This window comes from Diadema antillarum, unplaced genomic scaffold, assembly GCF_040938485.1.
Source record: "Diadema antillarum isolate AM-2024a unplaced genomic scaffold, OU_Dant_1.0 seq00000156_RagTag, whole genome shotgun sequence".
Classification (NCBI taxonomy): Eukaryota; Metazoa; Echinodermata; class Echinoidea; order Diadematoida; family Diadematidae; genus Diadema; species Diadema antillarum.
In genome coordinates, this window is record NW_027271228.1 from 10,341 (window position 1) to 25,914 (window position 15,574).

At 37.8% G+C, this 15,574-nt stretch overlaps 1 protein-coding gene across 1 annotated transcript; it reads left to right on the forward strand.

Moving 5' to 3' along the window:
- The first annotated feature begins 624 nt into the window (after nt 1–624).
- Nucleotides 625–9,374, forward strand: LOC139727838 (uncharacterized). The gene is made up of 6 exons (XM_071638810.1): nt 625–709; nt 3,682–3,828; nt 4,536–4,591; nt 4,998–5,077; nt 6,824–6,966; nt 9,135–9,374. The coding sequence occupies exons 1-6, from the start codon at nt 631–633 to the stop codon at nt 9,176–9,178; spliced, it is 549 nt and encodes a 182-aa protein (XP_071494911.1). The 5' UTR covers nt 625–630; the 3' UTR covers nt 9,179–9,374.
- The last annotated feature ends 6,200 nt before the right edge of the window (nt 9,375–15,574 follow it).

Genomic DNA, 15,574 nt, shown 5'->3' on the forward strand with positions numbered 1-15,574 from the left:
TTTCTACACTAATTTCACCAAATGAACTCTGAATTCCTCTTAGAATTGTGATAATCATGTTTTTTAACATTTTATCAAAATAATGGTTTCTTACTCTTGCAAAAAAGTTAAAGGCTGAATCCTCACCTCATCCAATAATATGCCATCCCCTATCGGCTAAATCATTTATAAATTACAAGTCAGAGACACCTCCCTGGCCAGTTCGGAATACGCACTGTACTCTATTGTACTTATTTGACTGCAATCAACGAGCTTACAGTAATGAGTAGTGGGGAGAAAAAAAAAATCGCTTTGACTGTTATAGGATTACGTGTATTAGGATATTTTTTTTTGTTTTTCCATAATATTTTATTGATTCCATATTCAATACAATTTCATGATACATCGAATCACATGTATTACAGAATCCACGATTCAACAAAACACAATTACAAATCAAGCCAAGCTGTACTTTCAGCAGGAACAGTGCATTCAGTAATCGACTCCTATCAGTTACTAATAATCGACTCCTATTAAAGTAGTTGTGCGCCCTCTATTGTGCGTCCGACGTACATGGTTAAAAAGAACATGGCCACGAAGAGTCGGGAGACGAGGAGTAGCAGACGACGTGCCGAATGTGCCTCTCTGACAATGTGTCAGATCTGGTATTTCTTATGCCTGTCTTCTTTCATGATTAATTACACAGTTTCTTCAGATGATGAATTTGAAGGTGACTTTTGTTTGATTTGATAATGAGATTGGTAGTGAGCTAGTAGTAAAAACCACGGCAATTAGGCAATTCAGCCGTAGCCGTAGGATTTCATGTAACGTTAGGCACCTACTTCCTGCAGAGCATTTGCATTTAGGCTGTAGGTTGGATAAATTATACACTGGATGTATCGTATATCACCGTAGTCCGTATTTGCATTGCATGGACACAAACTGTCTAAAGTGATAAACTGATAAAGTTCTAGTATTCGTTAAAAACATATTAAAATATGATTTTAGACAACTTGCTGCAACTTTGGCAGTTCTCCTGACTGGAGCCAGTGGAGGAATTCAAGCAAAGAAGAAGAATTAAGAAGCTCGTTTGGTTCCTGATGATGGAACATTGAGGAGTAACCCCGGGGCACTCCTTGTCCTTGTATGGTAAGGCCTAAGGGTACCACGTATCGCAGGGTACCCTGACATCGGCACCCTGCGTATCATGGCTGTTTGTGTATAGAACAAAAAGCCAGGTACGCGTGGGATAAGCGTCATTTATTAGCTATGAAAATATTAGAAACGAAGAGACAAAAAACAAACATAAACAAACTAACAAACCAAACTAAACTCTGTTCAATTACACATCTGCTCTTTACTTATTCCTGTAGTGTAAGGACGCATGACTGTGAAATTTACGTGTATTACCTATGGAGAGAGGGGGTGCCAATTGTGAGCTTTATAAGCTGGGCGAAGAAAACGCATCGCACACACTAAAATGGCATATTTTACAACGGAGATTCGGAATCAACAGAATGGTCACGGGATTTAAAACTGCAGTATTTACGGCATATTTGAGGCAAAACTGAGGCGAACTTATTGAATAAACAAGTTGCCAATCCTTGGGGTGCTGATAGGTGGTACCCTCAATCATACACAGTTTTGCACCAGGTACTGTTCGTGTTGGGCGTTCGGGCTGTGTTTCGCAGTTAGTTGAGGAGTAGACTTCTGTTATTTTGAAGAAGAAGAAGAAGAAGTAGCACTGAGTCACTCATTTCCATGTAATTCACGAACCCCGGGGCGCTCCGTAACACAGTTATACTGTGGGAGTTCATGTTCGGGCTGGTCGCAGTTAGTAATTCACCTAACCCGGGGGTGCTCCTGGAAAGAGTTCCTTATACCGTATGTCCCCCAAAAAATTACAACAGGGCCCTACGCAATGATATCTTTAAAAATATTGCATCAATCTAAATACAAATTCAGGGTATGAAACTATAACTCATTGCCCACATCTTACAGAAAACCCCATTCGATTTGCTTTAGTGGTCAAAGAGAAATGAGGAATTTTGTAGAGGATGTCGGGAATCTCTTTTGTCCAAGTTCTGTCTATTGTTCACATACAAAATCATCGAAGTGCTAAACTTGGAAGAATCAGACTCATGACATGCTTTACTACAATTCCCATTTCTCTGTGACCGCTTAACCAAATCGAATGGGGATTTCTGTAAAATAGAGCTAAGATGTTATATTTTAAGACCCTGAAGTAGCATTGAAAAAAAAAAATCTTTTGTGAATCCTTGCATAATTTGTGAAGGTTCCATGCAGGCGAAACTTTCTTGTTTTACAGTAATTAGGAAAAACAGCAACAACATGTACAATACACATGTACATGTATTCCTAGAGAAGTGTGATGTAATTGTGACCATCATCACAAAATCAAAAAGTCACACGCCCTGATTTTACATTAGGACTCAAAGTAGGTGAAACAGGTCAACCTAGTCAATCTTGAGTTTTCATATTTTTTGAAAGAGCAGTTCTTCTACATTACTCTAAAATTTGGAATCATAAAACAAATGGAAAATTTTGTGTTTAGCAGTTTTTCTAGAACACTTTTTTGAAATATAAAAGTGTGATTAAGTTTGTTGTAGAGGCCTCTATTAATTCTTTAAAAACCAATCTCACACTTTTCACTTCCAGCTCAAATAACTTAGAGAATGATGCTACTGCTCTGAAAGTTGGTATTGTGGATAGAATGTGTTGATAGAGCATGCTGAATTTCAGCTTAATCTGATAATCCCTTCATTGTTGTTGTTACATCCTGGTTTTTTTTTGTGTCCCACTCAATGCACAGAGCACAGCTTGGTGAGATTAGACACTTAAAAATACCCTGTACCCCATACTTCAGAGCCTCTTTTTTCAGTACACTCTTAAGAGTGTATGCATTCTTTTCAAGATATAGGTAGGTTTAATAGGAGGGTCCATTTGAATTGAGTTGTGCATCATTTTAAAGGGTGTGTACAGTTCTGGTCGAGGTGAAGATTTAGCTTTTAACGTTTTGAGAGATATTCAGAAACCACTCTATGAGATGTCAAAGAGCATGCAGTTCTATGGGGTATCAAAAGTTTATCCGATGAAAATCGGTTTTGAAATGGCTGAGATATCCAAAAACAAAGTGAAACAAAGAGATACTAATAAAGTCGGGGCATGTCGCCTTTTATTATTAGCACTTTTTTGGATATCTCAGCCATTTAAAAACCAATTTTCATCAAACAAACGTTGAATCCTTCTTAGAATTACATGCTCTTGCATATATTATAAGAGGCTTTTCATTGTCTCACTTAGGAATGTTCGAAACATGAATCCCTACTTCAACCAGTACTGTACAGTCCCTTTAAAGTGTGAAATCTGCTCTTTCAGATAATACCCTCAACTAAAAATCCCATGTTTGCTGATTTTGTGTTGGTTTTTTTGATGCTAGGTCCCAATTGATCTTTTCAGTTATGAAAAAAAAGAAGCTTCGAATGGAAATATATTGCCCTGGTGTACAATAGCAATCAACGCCCTATTTTCATGAAAGCCCACACTTCCACAAACATCCACATGATCATGAGGTCCTTACTCTATCTCACACTTGAATGCAGAACATGTAGATTCCTATGTATTTTTCAACATTCCATTTACTGTCCTGCTAGTTAATAACTATTTGTCTTTTTCAACCAGAGCATCTTCTCTGCCGTACATGTGGCCATGAGGTGGCAGCATCAACAGATTTTGTGAGGGTGTCCAGTCCACAGGCCCTGGGGCAGAGGAATGACACCATCCTTGGCAAGGAGAATGTTCTTATTCAGCTGCTTAGAAACCCACATGGTATGCCTTGTAGCAAACTACTCCTTCAAACAATGAATAAATGGAGTGCAAATTCACTGACTCAAGGGATTTCTCATATAAAGCTTGAGTATAGATTGAGCAGCCACTAGGAAGGTGATTTAAATTGTAAACCTTGAAAGGGACACCTGTTCTGGGAGCCAAAGACAACTTTTAATGTAATTTAGCATTACCATGGGCGAATCCACCGACAAATATAAAACTTTTACTTGTGTATTGACTGATTTTCTCTTATCTCTCAAAATTAAATGAACCTCTCTATTGTGCAGGAATTGAACCTTGAGTCGCTTTGCCTTTAATAAATTAACAAAAGACACTAAATGATTATTCACCATTCTTGAAATGCTCTCAGACTGTATCTTGCCAGTGTAATATTTAATAAACTGGGACTTGAAGGACAATTTCATGAATGGGTAAATTTTTTGCAATCAAGAGTCATAGTGATTGAATGAAGAATGATTATATCCCTTTTCAACAGACAGTGCAGTGAAGTCCTACCTTGGATAGTACTACTAGCTGCTTCCCCCCCCCCTTTTTTTATGCTACATATATGTACTGTGTTTCAGAGTTGCAAATATGGTTAAATTACTCATAGTCATACAGCAAGGCTTCATATGCAGCACAGCTCGTTGAATTGGAGGTTTGGAGTGCACGCTAATTCCTAGCCACTCTAAATTTGTTTCGTGCAGGGAGAAGTTTTGAGGTTATCACAACTTCAAAGGCTCATGTCACAAAGCAACCACAGGTAAGGAATGTAATTTGTTCAATACAGAAGGTAAAATAAATTGGAATATTATCCAACAAATTTCTGTACTTGATTAATATCTTTTGTCATGATGAGATATAAGATCCTCATTTTTTGAAGGAAATAGGCTTCTTTGGACAAAGTACTAGTAGTTTTTAGTATTTGCCTGAGGAATATTGCCAATTCTGCTGCACAAATTGCTGATGCAAAGTTTGCCTCAGTTTTTCATAAAGGGGTGTTGATAATGGGTACTGGCAGGAAAATGAAGTCTAACTGTAGAAAACTTTTAAATTCAACATTTAAGGAAGTGTCAAGAAAGATGCAGCTGTGTGACAAAAGTTAATTACCCAAGTCAATTATTCTAATCATGATAAACAGTGTATCTTTGTCTTTACCTCTCATTTAGCTGTATGAACAAGATACATGGTTTGAGGGCTATTCGTGGAAGATCATCTCTTGCCCTCATTGTCGTGCACATCTTGGATGGTGAGTTGAAATTGATTTGGTCTTTTCAGCAGTAATAACTGATGGAAATTATGATAACACAAAACTAGAAAAGCACTTGGAGAGCACAGACCTCCACCAGCAAGATTATTGATTATTGATTATTGTAGCATAATTACTTCAATATGGCTATAGTGTTCATTTGAGTTTGTGTTTGGAAACACAAATACAAGAACTGGTATGTGAGTGAAGAGGTGATGTCCAAGGACACAGCTTTGACCTCATACATGATTGTAATCAAAATTATGTGAGAAGTCAGGAGTCTGGTGCTGTCTCTTTTTCAGTCTCCTTTTTTTTTTGTAATTACAAGACCTAATACCCCAATTATACAGGGCTTTAAGAGCACTCCAGAAGCACTCCTTAACCTCTCTGACTTCTGAATGAACAGACAATTTGGCCCGTGAGTGCTCTAAAGTTTGCCCTTCTTGAGGCTAGGCTCAGGAGCACTCCTGAAGCGCTCTAAACTCTGTATAAATGATCACAAATTTTTAGAGCGCTCATGAAGTAGAATGTGGTGTGCATTGTGCATACAGTTTGTATGTTAGAAGTTCCTGCACACTTGAACATCACTGTGATAGTTATGCCCCTCTCAGCCACTTTGCGAGTGGTCTCATGGAGTGGTGATTTTCTGAATGAACAGTCTCGGAGGGGCATAAGTCGCACTTCAAGAACGCTCCTTGGCCAGATGTTGTGTATAAATGGGTTATGAGATGACCTTCACAGCGGATAGAGTTCCATCAATAGTTGGCCAATACAGCTTTTTCATTTTAGGAGCGAAAGTGTCAGTGCTTCATCTGGCCAGAGAGAGCACAGTCTACCAGCTGGCCATGGCCACATTAACTCATTAAGGATGGGCTGATTTTGCTACGACATGCATTTCCCATCTATAGACACTTGCCCGAGTACGCTCTGGACTCCTCCTCAATGGGATAAAACAGCGGATACAGCTGTGTGTGGTTGATGCTGCGTAAGCTATGGTGGAAGTATGAATCTGACAAAGTTGGACTCATAATAGCCGCCAGTTTAAGGCACATTTTAACACAGCCTATTGTGTGTCTGTGTGTGTACATTTTGTGTGAGTGTGGTATTGTGATTGCTGAAGATGACATCTCATGTAATAGTACCCCAGGAGCACTTAATGCGGTATTTAATTTTGACACAACTGTCAATTTGGTAGTCTAGCCTACAAGTTTCATGCTTTTGTAGCCATGTATACTGTCACAGTTGTATTGTTTGCCATGTTCTTTGCTTGCCTGTGTGTGATGTATACATGTGAACAGGATTATTACCTCTTGAATCAAAAACTTATTTTAGAGAGAATGGCATAACATAATATTGTTTGCAGCCTACTTGTCATGTAGGAAAGCAGTGGGATGAAAGCCTTAGAGAAACACAGGAATTTAGATGCCCGCAAGATTGCCTCAAGATAAAAAAAGAAAGAAAATAAAACAAAACACTTTCTGCAGTTTTCTAGTATGCAGATGCAATTCAGTTTGGTTAGGTATATAAGCCAGTTTTGCCCGCAGGGAATGAAAAGTGCCCACTGCAAGAAATTGTAGCCCTCCATATGGGGCACCATCTAATTTTCGTGAACTAGCAATGTGCTCTGACAAAAGATATTTTCTACTTCCTAATGTCAGCTACACAGACATTCTTACAGACTAATGCATGCGAATATTCATTTGCATAGGCATAGCTAACTGGACTTATATAATATAATTTATACAGGTATTATGAACCACAGGTAACTAGCAAGCATGAGTCAAGTAGAGATGATGTGGCCAGCCAGGATGGAGAAGAGCCTGAGATGGAAGATGATGAGAAGAGACCTTTCTTTGGACTCATCCTGAACTACCTCATTCACCAGCAATGTGAGTTATGCAACATACCATAATCAATAAAACATATAATGAATGTTTCTTTGATTCAGGACAACACCAGTGTCACAGCCCTGGTGAGGGCCGACAATGATTTAAATAAAAAGGAAAACTGATTGCTTGGATAGTCAACAGAACAAATGGACTTACACACTGAAAATGGGGTTGCAAACAACTGTTTACTGCATTGTTCTTTCCTGTGCAGTACTCATACTTTGTCGAACAGGAATATTGTTGAAAATAAATATACAATTCCGAACGTCGCGCAGGTTTTACAAACCTCCAGACTGAGCACGTATATTAAATCGTAGGGATTTTTAAATGAATTGAAAAAATGTAACCTGGTTATTATGTACTCAGGGACCACTACACTCTTGCATGCAGGCATATATACAAATGCACTATAACTTGGAATAAAAGTTCATGGATGAGGCCCCAATTGTCTCTGGTGTGACATTTTTTAGGTAAAAAGCGACTTTGAGTTTGATCCGAACAATTACTGCTACTTAACCAAGAGTTCTTCCATAACTTTATTCTTCATTTCATGACCCTGTAAGTTTCTTCTACATTCACATTAATAATCCACATGCACACACATGCACACACAGTCACCATTCAGTCCATGTACATTTAGATAGATTTACACTCTAAAAACCGTCACCAATTCATCAAATTGGCTTCGTTTAAAAGCTGATTAGAATATCAGTGTGTGAATAAACCCATCCAGTCTTCTAAACAAAATATCACAGAGTATCAATACAGGAATTATAACCAAACGTATAATTGATAAATACATAAACTGGTCATTATCAATTCATAACCATGCTTACTGCCTTAAAAGCAGTTATATTTAAGATACTGTCAAAGTCTTACAAAATTCATGTTGAACTTACCACTGTGCGTGACTTTTTCATTCGAGCTGAACTCACAACTCCAGTTGTAAATGACAGAGATTGCAAGAATCTTGGCTTCAAAGCATGGCTTGACAAATAAGATTACAACCACCATTACTTGCGATGGCAGACAGATATAAGTTTGAAGGACGATTTATATGCAACTTGGGGGCAACTGAATATCAGCAACCAAAATCAGATGTTGTGTGGATGAAAGCGAAGAACGAAGTGCCCGTTGACAAATATAATACAGTCAGTGTAAGCCTTGCTTGACCTATCACTTGGGGCATGGCACATACCTATGAACTTTGCTGGACATATGCTGTACAATGCACAAAAGGTATAATGGATACCCAGTACATGTGTCAAGCCCATTGACAAACTGACCTACAGCATTGAAATTCCGCTGTAATTATAGCAAACACTTAATTTGCATGTCTTCTTTAGATGCGTTTTAGTGAGAGGAACATTTGTAAAGAGTTTGCACATCCGGCATTGTCTAATACAGTAAGTATGCGTAACACCTGTACAGCTGCTGTTACAAAGTTGTACTGCCAATAATATTTTCCTAAAGAAGAAGAAAAAAATGAATGCAGTTTTCACCTCTACTTGTGACAACCAGTAAAATTTAAAAACAAAACTAAACACACACTCTGTAATGTTTAATGATAGATGATGGGGGGGGGGGGGGGGGGGGGTTGCAAAAAAAAAATGGGGGGGGGGGGGGCACGCGCCCCCTTTCCCAATGAAACATGGCATATGCATGTATGAGTGAATATAGTTGTATCTACCAGCTTTTGGGTGCACATTCTCAAGGTCAAATGCCAAAGGTGAAGGTCAAATCCATCAAATTTCACAATTTCCCCCATAAGTCTATGCAATGCCTGAAGGAAAAGTTTTGGGCCATAGATTTTACCAGTTAGTGATCATTTGAAGAATTGTGGGCCATTGGGTCAAAGTGTAAGGGTCATGGGTCTCATGAAAATGCTTATATTTCTGAATACAATGTACTTGGCAATGCTCCCTTAATTTAGCCATCCATCCAAATGAAACACACATTAGTTCTAGGAAAGTAAACACCCAACACATTAGTGACAAACATCTCATTTCAATTCTTTTTGGGCCAATTATGTGAAATGGTCATCTCACATCATCTCACAAGAAGTTCTGTAGACCTACTGGAAAAACTGTGAGATATGGTGGAGGCATACCAGTTGCCATAAAGACATTTCTAGTTTTGGCAATATTTTCATGTATTTGATTTTCCAGATGCTGACTCTCTTGTAATCAAACCCAAGTTCTATGGAGGTTGACCTTTGCTGGAGTGAAGAGAACATCACCAGTGGCAATCTGACCAGTACTATCTCAGCTCAATTACTGTATGTAATGAGACCTCTATGTGACCATTCATTTTGGTTCCACTTAGATGAAGCAATGCTGTGTTATATCTCATATATGTGACCGTCCAGCTTGAAACCTACAAAAGTCCCAGATTGTGAAACATTGGTAGCTTCAAACAAACCAAGATTGAGGTATTCTATAGCAGTTTGTCTGGACTATATGTTTTTTGACAAGTCCTGCTTTCTATTGGAAATAGAATATTTCTGTTGATTCTTCTGTACAGCATGCCTGAGTGACTTCTCCCTTTTCTATGAAACTGCACCTCCTAACTCTCTCTAATGTTAATCAATGTAATGTAAGTCATGTATCATTTTCAAGCTTACAGCTTACTCTTTTTATGTCAAAAAGTGGAAATTAATGTTGGCCTACTTTTTGTGGGGTTTGAGCTGGGCGGTCACATATTATAATTTTTTTTGTGTGTGTGTTCATCCCGAAAGTGTTCACCTATTAGATTAATCCTGTATAATTTCTTGCTTTTGTTCCGTTCCTTTCCTTTTTTTTTCTGCTCTCTCTCTCCCTCTCTTGCATTTGTGTGGTTAACCAATGAATGCAAAGTCTTCTTTAATATGAAACTTTAGAAGCAGCTTAACCATTACAATTGTATCTACACTATTGCAGCACTCTGATAGCTTTGGGATTATGGTTATTACCATTGCAGTTGCATTTATCTTAAGTTGTTGGACGTCTATATGCTGTGCTCCTCAGCATGTTCTTGATGTGATATCATGCACAGGTGCCTATCAAAGCAATCTTCAACTCGTACAAGCTGTGGCTCCTGTAATTCAGGGGAGTCCCATTATAGTGAGGTTGGATATGAGAATCTGTATATGATGAGGTACTGTAAAAGTGGAAATTTTCGCGGTGTTGAAATTTTCACACATTTTGCACAACCAAAAACAAGTGCGAAAATAACAGCACGCGAATATTTTTGCATGCCGTATGTTCCAGTGGTTGATGTCTTGATTCCGCGGAATTGAAAACATGTGAAACTCTTTTCGTCTGGCCAAGCGCGAAAAATTAGTCGCGCGAACATATCCACTTTTACAGTAAATCATCAGGTGCCCATAAACCATTACTTGTTAACCTATGAAAATTGGAAGTTCTTTTATTGAGAGATAAATTTTGGGCAAAAAAAGAGAAAACTACAAAGAAAAATTTGTGCAGACATAACAAAGAAAATTTTAAGCTCTGAACCAAGCAGTGGGAAGAATCACACACCACCATTTCAAAACCAGCAGACTACTGTTGAGTGAACACTCTCTTTAGTAATAGTATACAAATATACTTTGGCTTGAGAGTTTCTGGTTAAAACTATGGCAGAGGTGACTCCATAAGAACTATTCACTTCGAAGGTGTGCCCCTCACAGAATAATTCTTTTTGGAGGCACCAAAGCCTATAGTTTTTAACAGAAACTTGAAATTAGCAAAGTATATTTGTTGTATATTTTGGATCAAAAATTTGAACAAAAGAAGGGGAAAAAAAAATGTGAGGCGAGAAGTCATGTGGTAGATGCGCTGCTGTGAAGGAACCCTACACTGACCTAAGAAGCAGTAGTGCACGATGTCAGAACTGCTTTGTGACGTTAAATGTTAGAAATTGTTACAGTTCACATAGTGATGGTAAAAAGCTGTGCACAATTTCAGAATTGCTTTGTGACATCGTTTTGCAAATAGTACACTATTTTCTATTTGCCAAATGTCATCATGTACATCATAGAAGTGACATCATTTTGCAAATAGTATTCCATGCATGGAGTCAAACATGCCAACATTCTGATATAGCTGAAAATACCTAGTCATGTGAAGCTCTTTTAACCAATTACTAGACGATAAATTTTTGATCCTAAATATAATTTGCATTATCACTGCACGCTTGTAGTAATCTAGTTCTGTAAAGTGACTATTCACAGTGATTAGTGCCATATACGTGTGTACTTCATATTATCTGAGCTCCCATTGGGTTAGTGGACAAGGACACAATGAAAAGTAAGTCCTTTCTGCACAACAGGATTATTTGCGAATCTAAAGCATTTGATGTGTTGAAAATAACATTTGTGTGTGTGTGTGCAATACTCTTAGTGCTTTCCTGTTCCCCTTTGTACATGTACTTTCCCATTTCCTGTTCATCATTACTATTGTGTGGTATAAATGTTCATACAGTTTACATTAGTGGGCGTGTTCCTGGGGTGTGGAAACGATGGTCCAGAATACAAGGTAGATTGGCTGGATCCAATAACCTTGTTATAATGAATTACCTGGTAATTTGGTGAGTGGGGTTTCCAGTTCACAGAGATAATGCATTCAAAGCATTTTGTGCACACCAGGGTAAACCAACGCAGCTGCTTTGTTTTGTTTCAGCATTTAACTCTTCATGTGCCATGGTCTTTGCTTAATTTCAGTTTAATTTTGTCATCTCTTAATTGATGTTGCTAAGGCATTTTACATCCTGTTTTTTGTCCCATTCATTGCACAGCTAGAACAGCTTGGTAAGACCAAGTGCTTCAATGGACCATATTATACTTCAGATACTCTTTCTTCTCAGTACACAGTATTTCAGAGTGTGTGCTCTCTTTCCAATATTTAGATTGGTAAGGAGTGTAGATTTGAATTGAGTTAAATATATCATTTTAAAGCTTGAAAGTCAGCTCTTTTAAAATCCACCCTTAACTACACATCCATGTCTGGCAACTTTTTGTTATTGTTGTAATGCAGGGTCACATATTATGTAGTTTTCTTAGTTCATGTGCCAGGCTACACAAGAGACACTGTCTTGTGTTTTAAAAACTTTATAAATGTGCATGATTCCTTTGTGCTGGTTATGGACTCATAACACTCAGAAAACGTACAGTATGTGAATTTTTTCTTGGTCTTCAAGTGTGCAGGTGTTTGCCAACTGTCTCTGTGTAGCAAGCAATCCAATGAATCTCTATTCGGTAATGTATTCAAATTTTATGCATGCTTTGTTCACAAAAGTTACCTTTTCACAACCACAAGGCTTAACGAGGCTTGCCCTTCCTACAACATGTAGCAACAACTAAGTGAATTCTGGACTTAGAAATGTAATTGGAGGGCGCAGGTGAATGAAATGGTTCATTACTAAGGCTGTAGGAAAAGAAACATCCATGAATTGTGATATATTACAGAATTAGTCTTATGGGATGTAGCATTTCGTAACAAACACATTATTATGGCACAGCTGTCTAATTTGATTATTTACAAATATTTAATTCACACACAGATTTGGGACTTACAATATAAAAGCGTTACTGTATCTCTGTTGAAAAAAAAAAAGGAAACATCTTCACCTCATGTACTTTCAGTTCTGTTTATAGTTGATATGGCTGATAATGGGCCAAATTCACTCTGTGGAATGCTTGTGATGCATTGTGCTCAGTCAAGAGTGACAGTTACAAATAAGAGAATGTGATGAATATGTTTTCATATTGCCATTTCATGCAAAAGTTTTCTCACAGTGGAAGATTTTAGATTTCATGTTGCCTGTATTAGTCACTTGTTTTTCAAGTGCAAACTTTATGCACAGTGCTGGCTAATGAATAAATGCATTAAGCACTTTGACATGTAAAATCTATGAATCCTCATCAATGAAGTATTTTGTAGTTCCAACACTCGAAAAGATATGACCCATGGTGAGCTGCTTATTGTCAATGCGAGGTCCACTTGTAGGAAGGAAAGTTGTATTCCTGCTATATGCCTGTAGTGTTACATTATGTAGTTTCTCTTTTTTCATTAAACTTGCTTTTAACATGCAATATGAAAGGCACAGCAACATACCATTTACTAAACAGGCATTGGATTTAGGCTGGACGTTTCTTGGATGTAGGGCTTATCATACATAAAGATGAACACGGAACAAACTGACAATATCTGTATAGTGTTGTGATATTTATGCACTTTATTTGTACATATAAGTTAATCTTTCAGATCGACTTCACAAGAGATATGAATACACATGCAAATCTTAATCTCAATATACACTTAGTACTGATATATTTACAAAACACCAAAGCACTATTAGAATTAAAACTCATTCAGAGTTATTTTTAAACCATATCCGGTACATGTACGTCAAAATAAACCTACTTTCTAGATTGTCCACAGTATTTAAGTATGTTCATAACATGCATCTCATGACCAGCTTTATATTTTGTTGCACTGAAAACCTAAAAAATGAAAATAATATTGTAGTATTTCCACTGTATACATCACACATGTAACTGCTCACACAGCAGGTATTTGTCAACATCTGCTGTTGCACACTCAGTTTTCATATTTTGAGCTACATGTATAACCTGTGCATATCAGATAATGTATTTTCCTTCCAAGCATCATCAAAATTAGAGTCTAGACTGCTCTCTGTTTTATTGCTATCAAGGGTAGGAAACATGAGGTACATGGCATAATGGTAACATACTTGCAGCATGGCATTTTTTTTAACCTGTTTATCCTCAGTGAAATGTACCCTTAGAAACATTTTGCTTGCTGAGGCTCTTGCCTTGGAGATGATGGCAAAATACCCAATACAATACAGTGTGGTTTACGGGGTATACTGTCCAACACACAAAGCTCAGCAACAATAACAGAACATTCACTTGCACAGGGATTTTTTTTTTTTTTTGAGGGGTTGTTTTATGTTCAACTTTTGTTTATTGTTTTGAATTCCAGTGAGCTTTGTGAAACTAATTTTTGTTGATAACCCTGTAAGCAGACGTGTTGAATACTTGCAAAAAGAAAAATGGCATTATCAGTTGCATTTGTAAAGATAATACTCTGAAATGTAACAGTAAGGGCCAAAACAGAGGAAACCAATGTTAAAAAACAACAACTATTATATAGATGATGACTGGCGGGGGACAGAACATACCGAATGTTCCACCCGAAGGGTTTGAAATGCTATTGAGGGAGGTTATAAGTCCCGAGACGAAGGCGAGGGACTTATAGCCTCCCGAAATAGCATTTCAAACCCTGAGGGTGGAACGTTTGGTACATGTTCTCGACAACTAAAGTCATCATCTGTTATATTATATGGGTTAGTCAAATACGTCAACGTAAACCACCACACCAGCCAGCACAACGCACTCGATCGCTCGCGTCGCTCGATCGTGCATGCAGAGCCAAATTCACTGTGCGCGCGCGGTCCTAGACCTTCTGTCATTTGTTACATGAAAATGTTTTCCCATGGGAGAACATTCACAAGAATGTTCGCCCATGGGTGAACATAACGAATGTACCTCCATCACGTGACTGTGTTCAGCCAATCACTAACCTGTATTTGACTAACCCATTTAATATAAAGTGGTGTTCTGTTGTCTGTATGGCAATTAATGTCAGACTGTGAAATGCATTAGATTTTATTCTGTTGACAACCAAAGTTTTGAGACTAGCTAACATTTGTACAAGTACATACCATACATACCCACAGGGCAAGAAAGAAACAATGCAAGACCATCATTCCTTGAGCAGAGTAGCTTTAGCAAATTACTGCTTGAATGTGGTTCCAGAACCACATTGCAGCTGTACAGGTCTGTAATTCATGCAAATCTATGTGATTACATCCTATCACATCTTACAAGTGCATATTATTCTCTGGAAGAATTACACATGTTGCATAGAGTGGGAGCTTAACCTTATGGATGCATGTCACTCCTGGGCATAGGTAAGCTAAACATGTTGTATAGCAAAACATTAACATTTAACCCACAAAATACACAAAAAATACCATCAACACATAACCTTTGATAACAATAACTACTGGTGGACTGCAGTGAAATGTATATTCATATACATTCACTGGACTCTCACATAAAGCAAGGTATGATTTTCCAGTCAACACATTAAATATTTGTGTCAACATTGTGTCAACATTTTTGTACACTGCTGAAAACTACTTTTTATGGAAAAAAATGTACAGCTGTACATTTGATTTGTCAGAGGGATTTCATTTTTAAGGATGGTCAACTTGCATGGTGGATGACACAAGCCTGAAATCTCTAACATTTCATGAAGAGACATTTCTTTTCAGTACTTACAGCATCATACGTATGCGCCTTTGTGTTATCTCCGAGTGCTTTCAGTGATGTACATACCTGCATGTAAGAACATGCCTTTGATATTGTGCTAGCTACCATATGGTGTTGATGTCGTAAATAGTTCAATATTCCTTAAATCATGGTTTTGTATTGATCTGAACCCTTCTCAGCCCCACACTAAACTTCCTTCTTGTCCACGTTGCCATCAGGCTGACTCTGTAAAATCACCATTTGTGTTCATGTTGCAATATTATCATGCAA

Coding starts and splice junctions, on each gene's coding strand:
- LOC139727838 (XM_071638810.1), top strand. CDS start 631: ATGTGTCAGATCTGGTATTTCTTATGCCTGTCTTCTTTCATGATTAAT. Junction 3,829..4,535: donor GCTGCTTAGAAACCCACATG/GTATGCCTTGTA, acceptor TGTTTCGTGCAG/GGAGAAGTTTTGAGGTTATC. Junction 6,967..9,134: donor CTACCTCATTCACCAGCAAT/GTGAGTTATGCA, acceptor TTGATTTTCCAG/ATGCTGACTCTCTTGTAATC.